The 17,431-nt window shown below is 58.3% G+C and overlaps 1 protein-coding gene across 6 annotated transcripts in view; it reads left to right on the top strand.

Annotated features, from left to right (window-relative positions):
* Positions 1–15,226, top strand: part of LOC116953643 (CUGBP Elav-like family member 4) — a 31,006-nt gene extending 15,780 nt beyond the window's left edge. For 2 of the 6 annotated variants that reach the window (XM_076051846.1, XM_076051851.1), the window contains 8 exons: positions 42–185; positions 1,412–1,556; positions 3,168–3,314; positions 4,703–4,765; positions 5,429–5,509; positions 6,121–6,264; positions 7,589–7,732; positions 9,877–15,226. In XM_076051846.1, the coding sequence (XP_075907961.1) occupies positions 42–185; positions 1,412–1,556; positions 3,168–3,314; positions 4,703–4,765; positions 5,429–5,509; positions 6,121–6,264; positions 7,589–7,716 (852 nt within the window). In that variant the 3' untranslated portion in view covers positions 7,717–7,732; positions 9,877–15,226. Of the gene's footprint in view, positions 1–41; positions 186–1,411; positions 1,557–3,167; positions 3,315–4,702; positions 4,766–5,428; positions 5,510–6,120; positions 6,265–7,291; positions 7,563–7,588; positions 7,733–9,876 lie in introns of those variants that run through there. The other 4 variants (XM_076051847.1, XM_076051850.1, XM_076051849.1 and 1 more) reach the window with 4 other exon arrangements.
* The last annotated feature ends 2,205 nt before the right edge of the window (positions 15,227–17,431 follow it).

Genomic DNA, 17,431 nt, shown 5'->3' with positions numbered 1-17,431 from the left:
TATCTCTATGCATCTCTACGCGTGTCTCTTCCATGTTGCAGGGTGCGTCCTCCAGTCTCGTGGTGAAGTTTGCAGACACGGACAAGGAGCGAACTCTGCGTCGCATGCAGCAGATGGCCGGCCAGCTCGGCATCTTCAACCCCATGGCCCTGCAGTTCGGCGCCTACGGGACGTACGCTCAGGCGGTGAGACGTGCAGGGACAAAGGTCCCCCGTGTAGCCTTTCATGAACCGTTGGGGCAAGTGCAGTTTGCGAGTAGATAATGTGAAGGCCGGCGCGGCGTACGAGGGTAGGGGTGCCAAGCGCCACGCCCGTTCGCCCGGCCATGTTTAAACTATAAAAAATGTTTGTTTTACCAGGTAAGGCTCACTGAGCTATATAGCTCTTTTTCATAAGTGACCTGGCCACAATTGGTGGCTCAATTAAGTGACTTATCACGTGGAAATTTATAGCAGCCAAATGCTCGAAACACATGTTAATTATAAACGTGGATGGAAAAACCGGATGACCCGGAGAAAAATCCACACGACCACGAGGAGAACACACAAACTCAAAATATATACAGGGATCAAGAGTCGGAATCGAACCCATGCCCTCCTGTATACCAGGCGAGGTAGTTTACATCTCGCCACCGCGGTGTATTTGTCTCCCTTCCCAATGCTCATGTCAGTTACACACTGCACCAGGTACTCATTTAAGGCTGAGTCGACCTCGGGGTGGCCAGGGATACACACAAGCACAGACATGCGTGCTTATTGCATTAACACGCATGCATTCACACGTGAAAATGTACACACACACAAAACTCAGCTGATTACAAGAGCATGCAGTGTATAATAGCAAATGTATCAGCAGGCTGTCTGAGAGCAGGCTTTGAGTGTGTTGTTTGACAGCGTTTCGTGTGATACAGCTGTAGTGTAACCGCTGGCAGTACGGTGTAACAGCTGGCTGTGCAGTATAACAGCTGCCCATGCAGTGTAACAGCTGCCCATGCAGTGTAACAGCTAGCTGTGCGGTGCAACAGCTGCCCGTGTGGTGTAACAGCTGCCCATGCAGTGTAACAGCTGCCCATGCAGTGTAACAGCTGCCCATGCAGTGTAACAGCTGGCTGTGCGGTGCAACAGCTGGCTGTGTGGTGCAACAGCTGCCAGTGTGTTGTAACAGCTGGCTGTGCGGTGCAACAGCTGCCCGTGTGGTGTAATAGCTGGCTGTGCGGTGCAACAGCTGACTGTGCGGTGCAACAACTGCCCGTGCGGTGCAACAGCTGGCTGTGCGGTGCAACAGCTGGCTGTGCGGTGAAACAGCTGGCCGTGCGGTGAAACAGCTGGCCGTGCGGTGCAACAGTCGGTCGTGCGGTGTAACAGCCGGTCGTGCGGTGTAACAGCATGCCGTGTGGCTGTGTGTGTCACAGCTGATGCAGCAGCAGGCCGCACTCATGGCCGTGGCCCAGGGCGGCTACATCGCCCCCGTGTCCGCCTTCTCCGCCGCCCAGATGCAGCAGATGGCGGCGATGAACATGACAAGTTTGGGCGCTCCGCCGATGACTCCCACGTCAGGTGAGGCGCCTGCTCCTCCTCACCACCCGGGCTCACTCCTCTCACCTCACCAACCGTGAGACGACTATCAGACCTCGTGACCCACTCCCTATCACCTCACACACACATTCTCACCCACCCACCCACTCAGACACTTACTGGCTCACACACTCATTCACCCACTCACTCACACATTAACTGACACCCACTCACACACTCATTCACCCACTCATTCATCCACTCACACATTCACCCACGCACACACTCGCTCACCCACTCACTCACATATTCACTGACTCACCTACTCACACTCATTCACCCACTCACACATTCACCCACGCACTCACTCGCTCACCCACGCACAAACTCGCTCATTCACCCACTCAGACACTCACTCACCCACCCACTCACACACACGCTCACCCACCCACACACTCGCTAAACCCACGCACACATTCACTGACTCACCCACTCATTCACCCACGCACACACTTACCCACACAGATGCTCACCCACGTACACACTCACCCACGCACACGCTCACACACGCACACACCACACTGCAGGCTACCTCTCTTCCCTTTCTGCATCTTCCCTCGCACCGCTCCACTTTGCAATTCCCTCCTCCCCTCATCGTCTCTTTCCCCCCAAGCTCTTACGACAGCAACCTTGCTCAAATGAAGAAACGTCTTAACGTCATATCCATTACAACGCTGATGCTAGTGCTGTTTGTTGCTGGCCGCTCGATGTTTTGCTCAGCAACTGTTGAACGAAGATCCACCTCAGCGCTTCCTGGTGGCCGCGTTGGGACGTGATTTGGGGGGCAATGAGTTACTTTGGTTGATCATCGGCCCCTCTGACAGCAGTGTCATAGACGTGACTGCATTGTGGTTATCCATAATAGAGGTTTTTGGGTTAGATCGCGTAAATATAAATGTGTTGTTAAACCCGCCACCACCCGACACAGCTAATTGGTAAGGTTTGTCATGTTAACAAAACGTGCCAATTCATTACTAGTACAGCACACCGGTGTGTTGGAGAGTAAAACCCACAACATTTACAATTTGAGTACAACGTTTCGCCAGTAATTACAACCAGCATCATCAGGCGAAGCCAGAGTTGTGGAGAAATCCTCCTTATTGGTCGCGAAAGCCTACGTGTTAAACTGCATTGTGGTTGTGTCTGTGGTGGTGTCTCTCTGCTTGCGTTTGTGCTGTTTGTGGTCATGTCTGTGTGGTGAATGTGCGATTGTGGTTGCGTGTCCCTGGTTGTGTCTGTGTGGTTGTGTGGTTGTGATTGTATGAACGTAGTTGTGTCTGTCGTGGTGTCTGTGTGGTTGTCTGGTTGTGTCTGTATGGTTGTGTTGTTTTGTCTGTGTGGTTGTGATTGTATGAATGTAGCTGTGTCTGTAGTGGTGTCTGTGCGATTGTGATAGTGCCACTGTGGCTCTGCCTGTGCGGTTGTATTCTAGTTACATCGTTGTGGTTGCAGCGGTTGCTCGGTGGCTACACCATTGCGACTGCGGTCGCGCGATCGAGGGTTTGCGCGGCGGCGGTGGCTGAGTGACGGCTCGCACTGACGCGGTTGTAATGTGGCTGTGTTGTGGCTGTGCGGTTGTGATTGTGGTTGCAGGGGGCAGCACCCCCCCCGGGATCGGCTCGTCGGGCTTGCCGGCACTTGCGCCGCCCCCCATGAGCCTCAACGGCTTCACGGCGCTGCCCCCCCAGCATAACGGCCAGCCCGAGGCCCTGTACAGCAACGGCTTGCACCCCTACCCAGGTGAGCCTGACCCTGACCCCTAACCCCACCCAGGTGATCCTGACCCCTAACCCCTACCCACTTGACCCTGACTCCTAACCCCACCCAGGTGATCCTGACCCCAACCCTTAACCTTATCCAGGTGACCTCAAACCCCATCCAGGTGACCCTGACCCCTAACCCCATCCAGGTGACCATGACCCCGATCCCTAACCCCACCCAGATGTCCCCGGCCCCTAACCCTACTCAGATGACCCTGACCCCGGATCCAACCCTACCCAGGTGACCCTGATCCCAACCCCTATGCCTAACCCTACCCAGGTGACCCTAACCAAAACCACGATGGCAAAATGGTAACTACCTCATCTGGTATACAGGAGGTCGTGGGTTCGATCCCGACCCTACCAGTGTCTGTATATATGGAGTTTGCGTGTTCTCCCTGTGGTAATGTGGATTTTCTTTTCCGGGTCCTCCGGGTTTTCCCTCCACATTTAGAATCAACATCACGCGTTTAGTGTATCTAGCTACTGCTGGAAATGTCCACGTGATAAGCCACTTCTTTGGGCTATCGTGTGTGGCCAGGTCACTTCTGAAAAAAAGCTATATAGCTCAGTGGGCCTTACCTGGTAAAATACATTTTTTTAGCTTTAGTTTAACCCTACCAAAGTGACCCTGACCCCAACCCCTAACCTTACCCAGGTGACCCTGACCTAACCCCTAACCATATCCAGGTGACTGTGACCCCAATCCTTAACCCCACCTTGGGTTTGGCCATGTTTTTGTTTATTGTAGTACGGAGTTAAGACTGATGGCCTTAATCTAAGTTTTCTTGTTGTTGTTGATTGACTTGCATCCCACTGGGATTTTTTCACACAGCGTTGGTGTACGGTGCTATTTCAGGAATATTTTTATGTTTTTTTCCTGGATTTTCTGTTTGCACATGCACAAAGTCACTTTAAGATGTTTTCTTGTTCGTGTTTTTGTTTTTTTTGTTTGTTGCGGTTGCACCCGATTCAAGAGCCGAATGGCTCACAGGGCTATACCAAATAAATAAAACTATGAAACTAAACTATGATATTCTTAATTTAACAATTGCCAGCGGTATGGGGAGTTGTCGTGTAGCGGTTATCGCGCTGCGTTACGAACCTGGCGACCAGAGTTCGATTCCCGTTCACGGCCCAACACCAGTAACGATTATTTGAACCGGTTGTGGGCCTCCCCGAGGTCGACTCAGGCCCAAATGAGTACTTGGTGCGGTGTGTAAACATGCCAGTGGGGAGGCAGAGGCGGACAGGCGTGGTGTTGGCCACCCACCCCCTCGTGTGCCGTGCTGGTCTTCACAGGTGCTCGAGAACAGCCCTAACAGTCTGTTAAAGGCTATACGGGGGATCTTTGTCTTTGTGCCACAGCTCAAAGCCCCACTGCTGCAGACCCCATGCAGCAGGCGTACGCCGGCATACAGCAGTACACAGGTGCCGGACTTACCGCACCACGCTGGCGGACTTATCACCGCACTGCACCGCACTCCACCATACTTCACACCACACCACCGCGCACCACCATGCTTCGCACCCCACCACACTGCACCAGAGGAAAACGTTGAAGTCTCACCACCGCACAACCACCACATTACTCAATGCCACACCACCACATCACACTGCCACAATACCACATCACACCGCCACCACCACCACGTACCACAACTGTTCCACATCTTTACCACTATACCTGCCTACACCTTCACACTATCACACCGTGACCCCATCATACCACCACGCAACATCACACTACCATATTGCATCACAGCGTTTGGTGAGTGGTGACGAGTGTGTATATATAGCGGTTAGCGCGCTGCGCTACGAACCTGGCGACCCGAGTTGGATTCTCGCTCACGGCCAACACCAGTGACGATTATTTGAACTGGTCGTGGGCCTCCCCTAGGTCGACTCAGTCTCAAATGAGTACCTGGTGTGGTGTATAAACGTTGCCACTGGGGAGACAAAGGCGGCCGGGCGTGGTGTTGGCCACCCAGCCCCTCGTGTGCCATGCTGGCCTTTCTAGGTGCTCGCTAAAAGCACTTGCCCCAACAGTCTGTTAAGGCTATACGGGGGATATTTGTTGTTGTCTTTGTTCAGCGACGTACCCAGCTGTCTATGGACAAATCAACCAGAGCTTCCCACACCCGGGCACAGTGCTGCCTCAACAACAGAGAGAAGGTACAACCACATTACAACCACCACCACTCTCACCTTCCTCTCTCACCTGCTCCATCCCCCCCTCTCACCTGGTCCATTTCCCCTATCTCACCTGGTCCATCCCCCCCCCTCTCACCTGGTCCATCCTCCCCCTCTCACCTGGTCCATCTCCCTCCCCTCTCACCTGCTCCATCCCCCCCTCTCACCTGGTTTATCCCCCCCTCTCACCTGGTCCATCTCCCTCCCCTCTCACCTAGTCCATCCCCCCCCCTCTCACCTGCTCCATCCCTCACCCTCTCACCTGCTCCATCCCCCCCCCTCTCACCTGCTCCATCCCCCCCCTCTCACCTGCTCCATCCCCCCCCTCTCACCTGCTCCATCCCCCCCCTCTCACCTGCTCCATCCCCCACCCTCTCACCTGGTCCATCTCCCCTATCTCACCTGGTCCATTCCCCCCCTCTCACCTGCTCCATCCCCCACCCTCTCACCTGGTCCATCTCCCCTATCTCACCTGGTCCATCTCCCCTATCTCACCTGGTCCATCTCCCCTATCTCACCTGGTCCATCTCCCCTCTCTTACCTGCGCTCACCTCTTCTGACCTCTTTTCCTGCGCCTCCCCCTGCCCCTGCAGGCCCCGAGGGCTGCAACCTCTTCATCTACCACCTGCCGCAGGAGTTTGGGGACGGGGAGCTCACGCAGATGTTCCTCCCGTTCGGCAGCGTCATCTCCTCCAAAGTGTTCGTGGACAGAGCCACCAACCAGAGCAAGTGCTTCGGTACAGACACTCACCCCATCCTCCTCGTCACTCCATCCTCACCCGACGCTCCACCCTCACTTGCTCCACCTTCACTCGCTCCACCCTCACCCATCACTCTACCCTCACTCGCTCCACCCTCATTAGCTCCACCCTCACCCATCACTCTACCCTCAACCGTCACTCCACCTTCACTCCCTCTACCCTCACTCGCGCCACCCTCACTCGCTCCACCCTCACTCGCTCCACCTACACCCGTCACTCCACCCTCACTCGCTCTACCCTCACTCGCTCCACCCTCACTAGCTCCACCCTCACCCATCACTCTACCCTCAACCGTCACTCCACCTTCACTAGCGCCACCCTCACTCGCTCCACCCACACTCGCTCCACCCTCACTCCCTCCACCCTCACTCGCTCCACCGTCACGCGCTCCACTATCACCTGCCCCACCCTCACTCACTGATGGTGTGAGTGTGATGATATGAGTGTGTGAGTGTGATGGTGTGTGTATAGCTGAACAATGTGTAGTATCCACTCACCACACTCACCACACTGCCCCTACTGCCCACTCACCCACCAGCAGTCACTGGCCACACAGCCCCTACTGCCAACAGCAGCGTCACTCACCACTCACCACGCTGCCCCTACTGCCTGCATGCTCGCCAGGTGAGGGCACTCAACACTCACCAGTCATCAATCACTGCATCACACCTACAATTACCAGGTGAGGGTACACACCACGCTCACCACTCAGCGCACCGCCCCTACTCCCCGCACACTCACCAGCCGAGGTCACTCACCACACTCAGCGCTCCTCCCACTACCCCGAGTGCCACTCTCACCACGTGAGGGGCCACTCACCACGACGCCCCCTGCTGAGCGCACACTCACCAGGTGAGTTTGGATAATCCGGGCTCTGCCCAGGGCACTCACCACACTCACCACTCACCGCAACGCCCTCCCCTCCCCCCACCCCACTGAGCGAGTGCACGCTCATCAGGTGAGGGGCCACTCACCACCGGTGTCGCGTGTGCCCGTGCCCCAGGGTTCGTGAGTTTTGACAATCCGGGCTCTGCGCAGGGCACTCACCACACTCACCGCACTCACCGCACCGCCCTCCCACCCCACACTGAGCACATGCTCACCAGGTGAGGGGCCACTCACCACCGGTGTTGCGTGTGCCCGTGCCCCAGGTTTCGTGAGTTTTGACAATCCGGGCTCTGCGCAGGGCACTCACCACACTCACCACACTCACCGCACCGCCCTCCCCACCCCACACCGAGCACATGCTCACCAGGTGAGGGGCCACTCACCACCGGTGTCGCGTGTGCCCGTGCCCCAGGGTTCGTGAGTTTTGATAACCCGGGCTCTGCCCAGGCTGCGATCCAGGCCATGAACGGCTTTCAGATCGGAATGAAGCGGCTCAAGGTGCAGCTCAAGCGACCCAAGGACGCCAACCGCCCCTACTGAGACTCACACTCACCAGGTGATGGGCGACTCACCACACTCACCACTCACCACGCCGCCCCTAATGAGCACACGCTTGCCAGGTGAGGGGGGCCACTCAACCACTCACACCTGGTGAGAGGAGCCACTAAACTATTCTCACCTGGTGAGCGGTGGGAGAAGGGGGGGGGGGTCACTCGCCACACCGCCCAGACTAAGCGTGCACTAGCCAGGTAAGGGACAACTCACCACACTGCCCCTACTGAGTGCACACTCACCAGGTCAGGGGTGACTCACCACACTCACCACTCACCCAAACGCCCCTCCTGAGCGCACACTGACCAGGTGAAGGGCGACTCACCATACTCGCCAGGTGAGGGAACACTCACCACACTCACTACTCACCATACCGCCCCTCCTAAGTGCACAACAGGTGAGCGGCGACTCACCATACTCACCAGGTGAAGGGCCACTTCCCTGCACTCTCCAGGTGAGGCACTCACCATACTCCACTCACCCTGCACCACAATCACCCTGCATCACACTCACCCTGCACCTCACTCACCCTGCACCACACTCACCCTGCACCACACTCACCCTGTATCACGCTCACCCTGCACCACGCTCACCCTGCACCACACTCACCCTGCACCACACTCACCCTGCACCACACTCACCCTGCACCACACTCACCCTTCACCACACTCACCCTTCACCACACTCACCCTGCACCACACTCACCCTTCACCACGCTCACCCTGCACCACGCTTACCCTGCACCACACTCACCCTGCACCACACTCACGCCGCACCACACTCACCCTGCACCACGCTCACCCTTCACCACGCTCACCCTGCACAACACTCACCCTGCACCACACTTACCCCGCACCACACTCACCCTGCACCACACTCACCCCGCACCACACTCACCCTTCACCACACTCACCCTGCACAACACTCACCCTGCACCACACTCACCCTGCACCACACTCACCCTTCACCACACTCACCCTTCACCACGCTCACCCTGCACCACACTCACCCTGCACCACACTCACCCTGCACCACGCTCACCCTGCACCACACTCACCCTGCACCACACTCACCCTTCACCACACTCACCCTGCACGACACTCACCCTGCACCACACTCACCCTGCACCACACTCACCCGCACAACACTCACCCTGCACCACACTCACCCTGCACCACACTCACCCTGCACCACACTCACCCTGCACCACACTCACCCTGCACCACACTCACCCTTCACCACACTCACCCTGCACCACACTCACCCTGCACCACACTCACCCTGCACCACACTCACCCTGCACAACACTCACCCTGCACCACACTCACCCTTCACCACACTCACCCTGCACAACACTCACCCTTCACCACACTCACCCTGCACAACACTCACCCTGCACCACACTCACGTTGCACCACACTCACCCTGCACCACACTCACCCTGCACCACACTCACCCTTCACCACACTCACCCCGCACCACACTCACCCCGCACCACACTCACCCTGTACCACGCTCACCCTGCACCACACTCACCCTGCACCACACTCACCCTGTACCACACTCACCCTGCACCACACTCACCACACTCACCCTGCACCACACTCACCCTGCTCCACACTCACCCTTCACCACACTCACCCCGCACCACACTCACCCTGCACCACACTCACCCTGTACCACGCTCACCCTGCACCACACTCACCCTGCACCACACTCACCCTGCACCACACTCACCCTGCACCACACTCACCACACTCACCCTGCACCACACTCACCCTGCACCACACTCACCCTGCACCACACTCACCCTGCACCACGCTCACCCTGCACCACACTCACCCTGCACCACACTCACCCTGCACCACACTCACCCTGCACCACACTCACCACACTCACCCTGCACCACACTCACCCTGCACCACACTCACCCTGCACCACACTCACCCTGCACCACACTCACCCTGCACCACACTCACCACACTCACCCTGCACCACACTCACCCTGCACCACACTCACCCTGCACCACACTCACCCTGCACCACACTCACCCTGTACCACACTCACCCTGCACCACACTCACCCTGCACCACACTCACCCTGCACCACACTCACCACACTCTCCCCTCTGCTGCCCTCTCTTTCAGGGAGACGTTATGGAACAGCAGCTTCTGACCCCCGCACGGGGTAACCCCTCCCCCCTCCCCCGCTGGGGTGACCCCTCCCCTCCCCCGCTGGGGTGACCCCTCCCCCGACGGGATAGCCCCTCCCCCCCACGGGGCATCCCCTTCCACCCCCCCCCCCACGGGGTAACTCCTATCCAGGGTAACCAATCCCCTCCTGGGGATCGCCCATCCCTATTTTAAGGGGTAACACCTCCCCCTATGGGGTAACCCCCTTCCTACGGTTTAGCCCCTCCCCTCCCCCACTCCGTATAGTATCCCAAGCCCCCCCTCCCTTGTATGGGGTAACCTTTACCCCTTTGAGGTAACCCCTTCCTCTCTATGGGGTAACCCCTCCCCCATGGAGTCTTGCTCCCTGCCCCGCCCCCTTCCCAGGGGTCCCCCCCCCCCCGACTCCCCCACAGGGTACCGCCCCCACCCAGGGGCTCAGAACCCCTGCAGCCCCCACCCCGCTCCTCAGGAGGGGAGGGCCTAGCCCCCACCCCCCTACCCACTTCCCTGCGTGGCTGCAGAAGAGGCTCTGAGTGGCACCGGACGTTGGAGAAGACGGGGACCCCCCTCCCCTCCTAAACCCCTTCGCCGGGGACCCCCTTCGCCGGGGACCCCTTCGCCGGGTACCCCCTTGCTGGGCGCCCACAGCGAGATCGCTGACTCATCATTCCTTAGACCGTAGGGACCAAAGGACCAAACTTTTTACTGGAGGAGCGCGAGGTCGCGAGCGTCCGTGACCCCCACCGCGCTGAGGCGGCGGCCAAGGGCCCCGGCCCAGGGCCGCCTAAGGCCCCCTAGGGTCCCACAGGCAGGGCCCCCCCACCACCCCTTACCTCCACCCTACCCTGCCTGCCCGCCCGCGCTGTCGCCACGCTCAGTACTTGAAAGGTGGAGGGGGCAGCGCCCCTCCGTGACCCCAAGACCCCCTCCTCTCGAGACTGCCTCCCCCCCCCGCTCGCACCCTCCCCTAACTCTTGCGGTCCCCCGCGACCCCCCCTCCGCAACCCCCCCTCCGCGATCCCCTCCCCCTCGCGACGCGCGTCCCCTTGTGCTCCCCAACAGACCTCCGACTCTGCGCGCCTCTCAAACCCCCTGCGCCCGCCCCCACCATGACCCTATTTGCACCCCCAGACGCGTACCCCTGGTGACCCGTCTCTTCCCCAGACCCCTGCGCTGTGATGTAGGGGCTGTCAGAGGGCCCGGGGTGGTGGGGGTCGAGGTGAGACACGGTTTTTCGATGCCCCCCCTACCCCGCATGATGGGAGGGGGGGGGGAGTCCCCGATTGGGGGTTACCTGCGTGTTTAGGGGTTGCCTGCGTGTGACACCAGAAGGGAGTCGAGGTCGCTGTCGATCCTCACGGGCAGACGTGGGGGGGATCCCTGATCCCCCCAGCCCCGTGACCCCTCCATGCCCCCGCGCCGCACTACATATCAGGGGACCTGGGTGGAGTTGGTTTCTGGGTCCCCGAACCCCGGCGCGGCTCACACGCACGCGCGCGCACGCACACACGTGTACATAGACACAGCAGGGAGAGGGCAGGGGAGTGGGGGGCTCGCGAGGAGCAGTGGCGATTCTAGGGGAGGAGGGGGTTGGCCTGGGAAGGCTGTGACCCCCCCTTGATGAATTGCAGTGTCCCCCCCCCCCAAACCATTGAGAGGCAGTGGCTGCTCACGTTAGGGTTAAAGAGGTCATCATCACGATCGTGGTCAAGCATCGACTGCTAAGTGCGTGCGGCTGCCACGGGGGCAGTCCCCGTGTGAGTCATTTCGCGTGGTTCGTCTGTAAAGTTTGCCACAGCCGCGGACCGTCGTGACCCAGGGCAAACTCGGTGGCCCGCTCGTTTGGAATGACGTCGCGAGCGAGGCGGCCGGCGCCGGCAGCGCTCTACGGCGGTTTCGCGCGGTTCGCACCGCAGCAGCGACTTAACCAGGGCGGCCTGCCGGATCCCGAACCGCAAAAGCTGTATAACAGGGGGCGAGCGTGCGCTCCGGCAAGGCCACATCACCACCGCTGCCCCCCCCCCCCCAAAATTAGACAAGGGGGGGGAGGGGGAAGGAGTGACGATGTTGCAACGCGGTTTACCCCAATGTAGTGATTCGCGAGCAGCTGTTAATATTCCGCCAGTTCGCACCGCGACCCCGGCACGGGCGCGGAACGCTCCGAGGGCTCCGTCACGTCCACTGTGAGTGAAGCGGCCCGGCAGCGCAAGTCCTCTGCGACGGTTAGTGCACTCGGCAACAGCGATTAACCGGGGCGGCCGCTGCTGGGCTCGACACCTCCGCAACAACCGACCACAACCCGCCATCGTTTCCTTCCCTGTGCCAGATGACACGCGCCAGCTGATCGGTCGGCACGCGAGGCCTCCAGGCTGCGAGCTTAAGAGTCTCGCCCCACTCGGGGAGTTTCACACCGAGGCGGGGGGGTGGTTGGGGAGAAAATGGGTGCCCTCCTCCCCCATGTGCCACCCCCCCTCTACCGCCACCCCGTGGTTACCGGGTCCTAGAATCGCCACTGCGCGGGTAGTGAGGGCGAGGTGAGGGGACCGTGGTGAGATGGGACGAGGCAGGATGAGGGGGAGGAGGAGGAGGAGGGAGGAAGGAGAAGGAGCAGTGCGGCTGGCGCACACCCGTGCCAACTCCCCGTTCCCGTGGCGGGAGCTCGTAGAGCGCGAGCAGCTTCGTGTACAAACGAGAAGAGATATTTTAATGAGACCCGAGCGCGGGCCTACGTGTACATACTGACAAAGTGTTATTTAATGAATTACTGCAGTACTGATGGTGATGAGTGTATTGGGCGCGACTCCACACGGGTCCCTGCCGCTGCCCACGTGGGGCCGTCTGTGTAGGGGAAGGGGCCACCCAAACCACTGGCCCACCGCTCCCACCCACCACGGCATGCCGAGGACGTAGTGGGGGGCTGGGGGGGTGCGAGATGGCAGGGAGGGGGGGGGATCACGCATTGACGCGTGGTGGTGGAGGTCCCGGGGTGCTCGGTCACCTGCCATCGCTGAGCGCTGGAAACTCCACGTGGACATTCTCACCTGGCTCCCCTGAAATTTCACCTGGCCGCTGAACCTTTCCGACCCGCTGGACTCACCTGAACCTTGAACTTACGTGGCCCCTCTTACCTAGCCCCCGACCTCACCCGACCCCTGAACTTAGCTGTTCCCTGGTGTCACCTGATCTCTCCTGCCCCAGCCCCCCCCCCCCCCCCCGCTTCGGGGTAAAAATATGGATGAATCAGCGGTGTATTTGGGGATTAATTGGGGGTAAATTGGGGGTCACACAGGGGTATTTGGTGTCCACGGGTTCAGGCCTGGCAGCACTGTGACCTCCCCACCGGGACTCAGGTCCCTCGCGTGGCACGGTGAACCCACAGCCGTGGTGCGGTAAACCCAGAGTCGTGGTGCGGTGAACCCACCACCGTGGTGCGGTGAACCCAGAGCCGTGGTGCGGTGAACCCAGAGCCGTGGTGCGGTGAACCCAGAGCCTTGGTGCGGTGAGCCCTGAGCCGTGGTGCGGTGAGCCCTGAGCCGTGGTGCGGTGAACCCAAAGCCGTGGTGTGGGAACCCAGAGCCACTGGTGCAGGGAACCCAGAGCCGTGGTGCGGTGAGCCCAAAGACGTGGTGCGGTGAACCCAAAGCCTTGGTGCGGTGAATCCAAAGCCGTGGTGCGGTAAACCCATAGCCGTGGTGTGGTGAACCCAAAGCCTTGGTGTGGTGAACCCAGAGCCTCGGTGCGGTGAACCCAGAGCCTCGGTGCGGTGAACCCAGAGCCTCGGTGCGGTGAACCCAAAGACGTGGTGCGGTGAACCCTGAGCCTTGGTGCGGTGAACGCAAAGCTGTGGTGCGGTGAACCCAGAGCCTTGGTGCGGTGAACCCAGAGCCGTGGTGCGGTGAACCCATAGCCGTTGTGCGGTGAACCCAGGCGACATGGTGTGGTAATCCCGGTACCAAGATGGTAAACCAGGATACACAGACAGGAAGTGGTGTGGTAGACACAGAGACAGGAAGTGGGGTGGTAGACACAGACAGGAAGTGGTGTGCTAGACAGAGACATCACGTGGGGTGGTAGACACAGAGACAGGAAGTGGGGTGGTAGACAGAGAGACATCACGTGGGGTGGTAGACACAGAGACAGGAAGTGGGGTGGTAGACAGAGAGACAGGAAGTGGTGTGGTGAACACCGAGACATCACGTGGGGTGGTAGACACAGAGACAGGAAGTGGGGTGGTAGAGACAGGAAGTGGGGTGGTAGACACAGAGGCAGGACGTGGGGTGGTAGACACAGAGACAGGAAGTGGGGTGGTAGACAGACAGGAAGTGAGGTGGTAGACACAGAGACAGGAAGTGGGGTGGTAGACACAGAGACAGGAAGTAGGGTGGTAGACAGACAGGAAGTGAGGTGGTAGGCACAGAGACAGGAAGTGGGGTGGTAGACACAGAGACAGGAAGTGGGGTGGTAGACACAGGAAGTGAGGTGGTAGGCACAGAGACAGGAAGTGGGGTGGTAGACACAGAGACAGGAAGTGGGGTGGTAGACACAGAGACAGGAAGTGGGGTGGTAGACACAGACAGGAAGTGGGGTGGTAGACACAGACAGGAAGTGGAGTCGTAGACACAGAGACAGGAAGTGGGGTGGTAGAGACAGAGACATCCCGTGGGGTGGTAGACACAGAGACAGGAAGTGGGGTGGTAGAGACAGGAAGTGGGGTGGTAGACACGGAGACAGGAAGTGGTGTGGTAGACACAGAGACATCACGTGGGGTGGTAGACACAGAGACAGGAAGTGGGGTGGTAGAGACAGGAAGTGGGGTGGTAGACAGAGACATCACGTGGGGTGGTAGACACAGAGACGTGGTACCGTAAACTTGGGCCATGGTGTGATAAACCTGGAGCTATTGTTTGATAAAGCTGTAGCCACCGTGTAAAGAAGGTGAGACAAGACATGGTATGTTAACCACAGAAACCGAACGTGGCATGTTTAACACATATACAGGACGTGATGTGGTAACCTCGAATCTATGGTATGTCGGGTAAAACCTGGACCACAATGCGGTTAACCCTGGACCGTGGTGTGGTTAACCTGACCACGGGGTGGTTGAATCCTGGGCGGTAGTGTGGTTAACCGTGAACCGTGGCGTGGTTGGAGTGGTTGCCCTTCGGCCGTGGTGCCGTTAACCCTGGGCCGTGGTGTGGTTAACCCTGGGACGTGGTGTGGCCGCTGTGTGCGCGGTGGGCCCTGCCGCCGTGCGCAGTGTGAATGTCGCCGCTCGCCGTGGTGTCCGCTTTGTCTCGCGTGAAATAAAGCACATTTGAAAGGAGTACCCCCCCCCCCCCCCTACTCTCTCTCACTCGAGAAATCGACCACACCACTCCGTAAGCCCCTGATCTGTGATCCGAGCGCGTGCCACTCGCCATTACTGTGACCTGGACCGGTGTTTGTGTAAGTAATACTCGGGAAGTTGGGGGGGGGGGGGGGGGGGTAGACGCAACGTCTCACAATGCTTTGCAAAACATCCCAGTAAAAAAAACAATCTCAGTAAAAACCCTTAACATTAAAACGAAGAGGAAAACAACCCTACGCATGCGGATATGCAAGAGAAAATAAATGCCCTTTCAGACGAGCCTTAAAAACCTCGACTTATGAAGCATCCCGAACGGGACTCTGAGCCCGACACCCTGTCACCTACACCCCGACGCCTACACTCTGATCCATACATCTTCTTGACACCGTCAATCGTACACCCCACACGTTCATGCCCCCCCCCAATCCCATTGTCCCTGGATGCGTGGGCCTCGGGGGTCAACTCGTGTTGTTGGCAGCAGTAAGGCTACGAGACTTCTGGGAAGCTCAACCGGGACACGTGGTGGGCTCGCAGCCCTGCCCACTTTACACGGACACGCCCACTAGACCGCTAGCACCGCCCCCGTTCGCTACAACGTTGGCTCGGCCTGCTGCTCATTGGCTCAGCTTACTTCTCTGCTAACTCTGCCCACTGTAATAACGTCACTCTCGAAGAGAGAGGACGACTCTTGAGTACGCGACGAGCAACCACCAGACTAGCGGGCAGGCAGCGGGGGCCAGGCAGCTTCTGTGTTGTCGGTCGATTCACGAGTACTTAATATGCAGAGCCGTCCCTAGGGCACGGCGAATCGGGGAGGCCGTCCCGGGCCCCTCGCTTTGGGGAGGGGGCGCGCTTCGACGTCGCAATGTCAGATGTAATACTTCGGGTTTAGTTTGAAGGCGTCGGGGGGCGGGGGGTTGCTCACAGTGGGGTTTGCCCCGCCCTCCCCCCATGGACCCCCCTGCTCGTATGTGTAAGTAAATTCTGTTTAGGCTATACAGGGGATCTTTGTTGCCACCACTACCATCACCACCATAGTGTCCACTACCGTATTCTCTGCATGGGACGCACATTTATCCCGTGTGTTTGAAAGCAAAAGCTGGGTGGTGCGTCTTATAATCCGGTATCTGTGTGTGTGAGCAGATTTGTGTATGCCTTTATTGACACGGGGCACACACGTGTGGGGAGGTGCGTCCTACTTTTTGGAGCGTCTTATAATCCGGGCAATACGGTAACAGCGTTAACACAATCACCAAATTCAGCACCATTATCGTGACCATCAACACGTCACCACACCTGGGCACACATCTGTTTAGGTCGACGCAAGGGAGTGATGATGGGAAGAGCACTACTCCCGGCCTCCTTTGTCTCCTCACTGCGATGCTCTTGACCCCACATGGCCTTTCACATCCTATAGAGTGGACAATTCAAATATAAATAGCAACATTGCCCCGACTGCGAAAAACTTGGCAGGACCCTCTTTTGACAACGAATCATGAGACTCAGTGAGGCTATTCTGGTTTAACAAGCACAAGTAATAAATATACACTACCGCAATACCACGACAATTCCACCACAACAATAATAATCACAATGCCACTACCGCCGGAACAGCAACAACGCCACCACCGCGACAATACCACAACCAAAACAACAATACCTGCAAAATGGGTTACACCCTGTGAACGTGCCGCTTGGGTGCGAATGTGCGCCCAGCGAGAGGAGGAGGAGATGCGAATGTGCGCCCAGCGAGAGAAGAAAGGAGGAGGAGGAGGCAGCGGTGGCGATGCAGGGAACTGAACCGTTGGGATGGATGAGCTGGCGGAAGATGGCAGAAATAATTTCACCAAGTCCGACCGATGCCAAGACGAGCTTTGATGAAACGGCTCCGCGGGGTGCAGGTAGTGGAGGGGGCTGCGGCTCGCTTCAAGGGGGATCACGGGGGATCAGACGAAAGGCATGTGGGGAGGGAGCCAGAGGCGCCTTGTTGAGTTCAAAAGCAATCATTCACCCCACCATCAACCCGCCATGACATAACCCACGATTCAGATTCGTGATTCGCCGTCATGAATCGTGGCTTGATTTTTAAAGTCCCGGTTATTGTTGAATGCCTTACGAATACGTCTGTCTGGCTCAGCCTCAAAATGCAACGTTTTTCATAAAACGTTCAACAATTGTCTG

Source organism: Petromyzon marinus, chromosome 52 (genome assembly GCF_048934315.1).
Source record: "Petromyzon marinus isolate PM22_M1 ecotype Great Lakes invasive population chromosome 52, UKy_Petmar_22M1.pri1.0, whole genome shotgun sequence".
Classification (NCBI taxonomy): Eukaryota; Metazoa; Chordata; class Hyperoartia; order Petromyzontiformes; family Petromyzontidae; genus Petromyzon; species Petromyzon marinus.
This window is presented reverse-complemented; position numbering and strand designations above follow the sequence as displayed.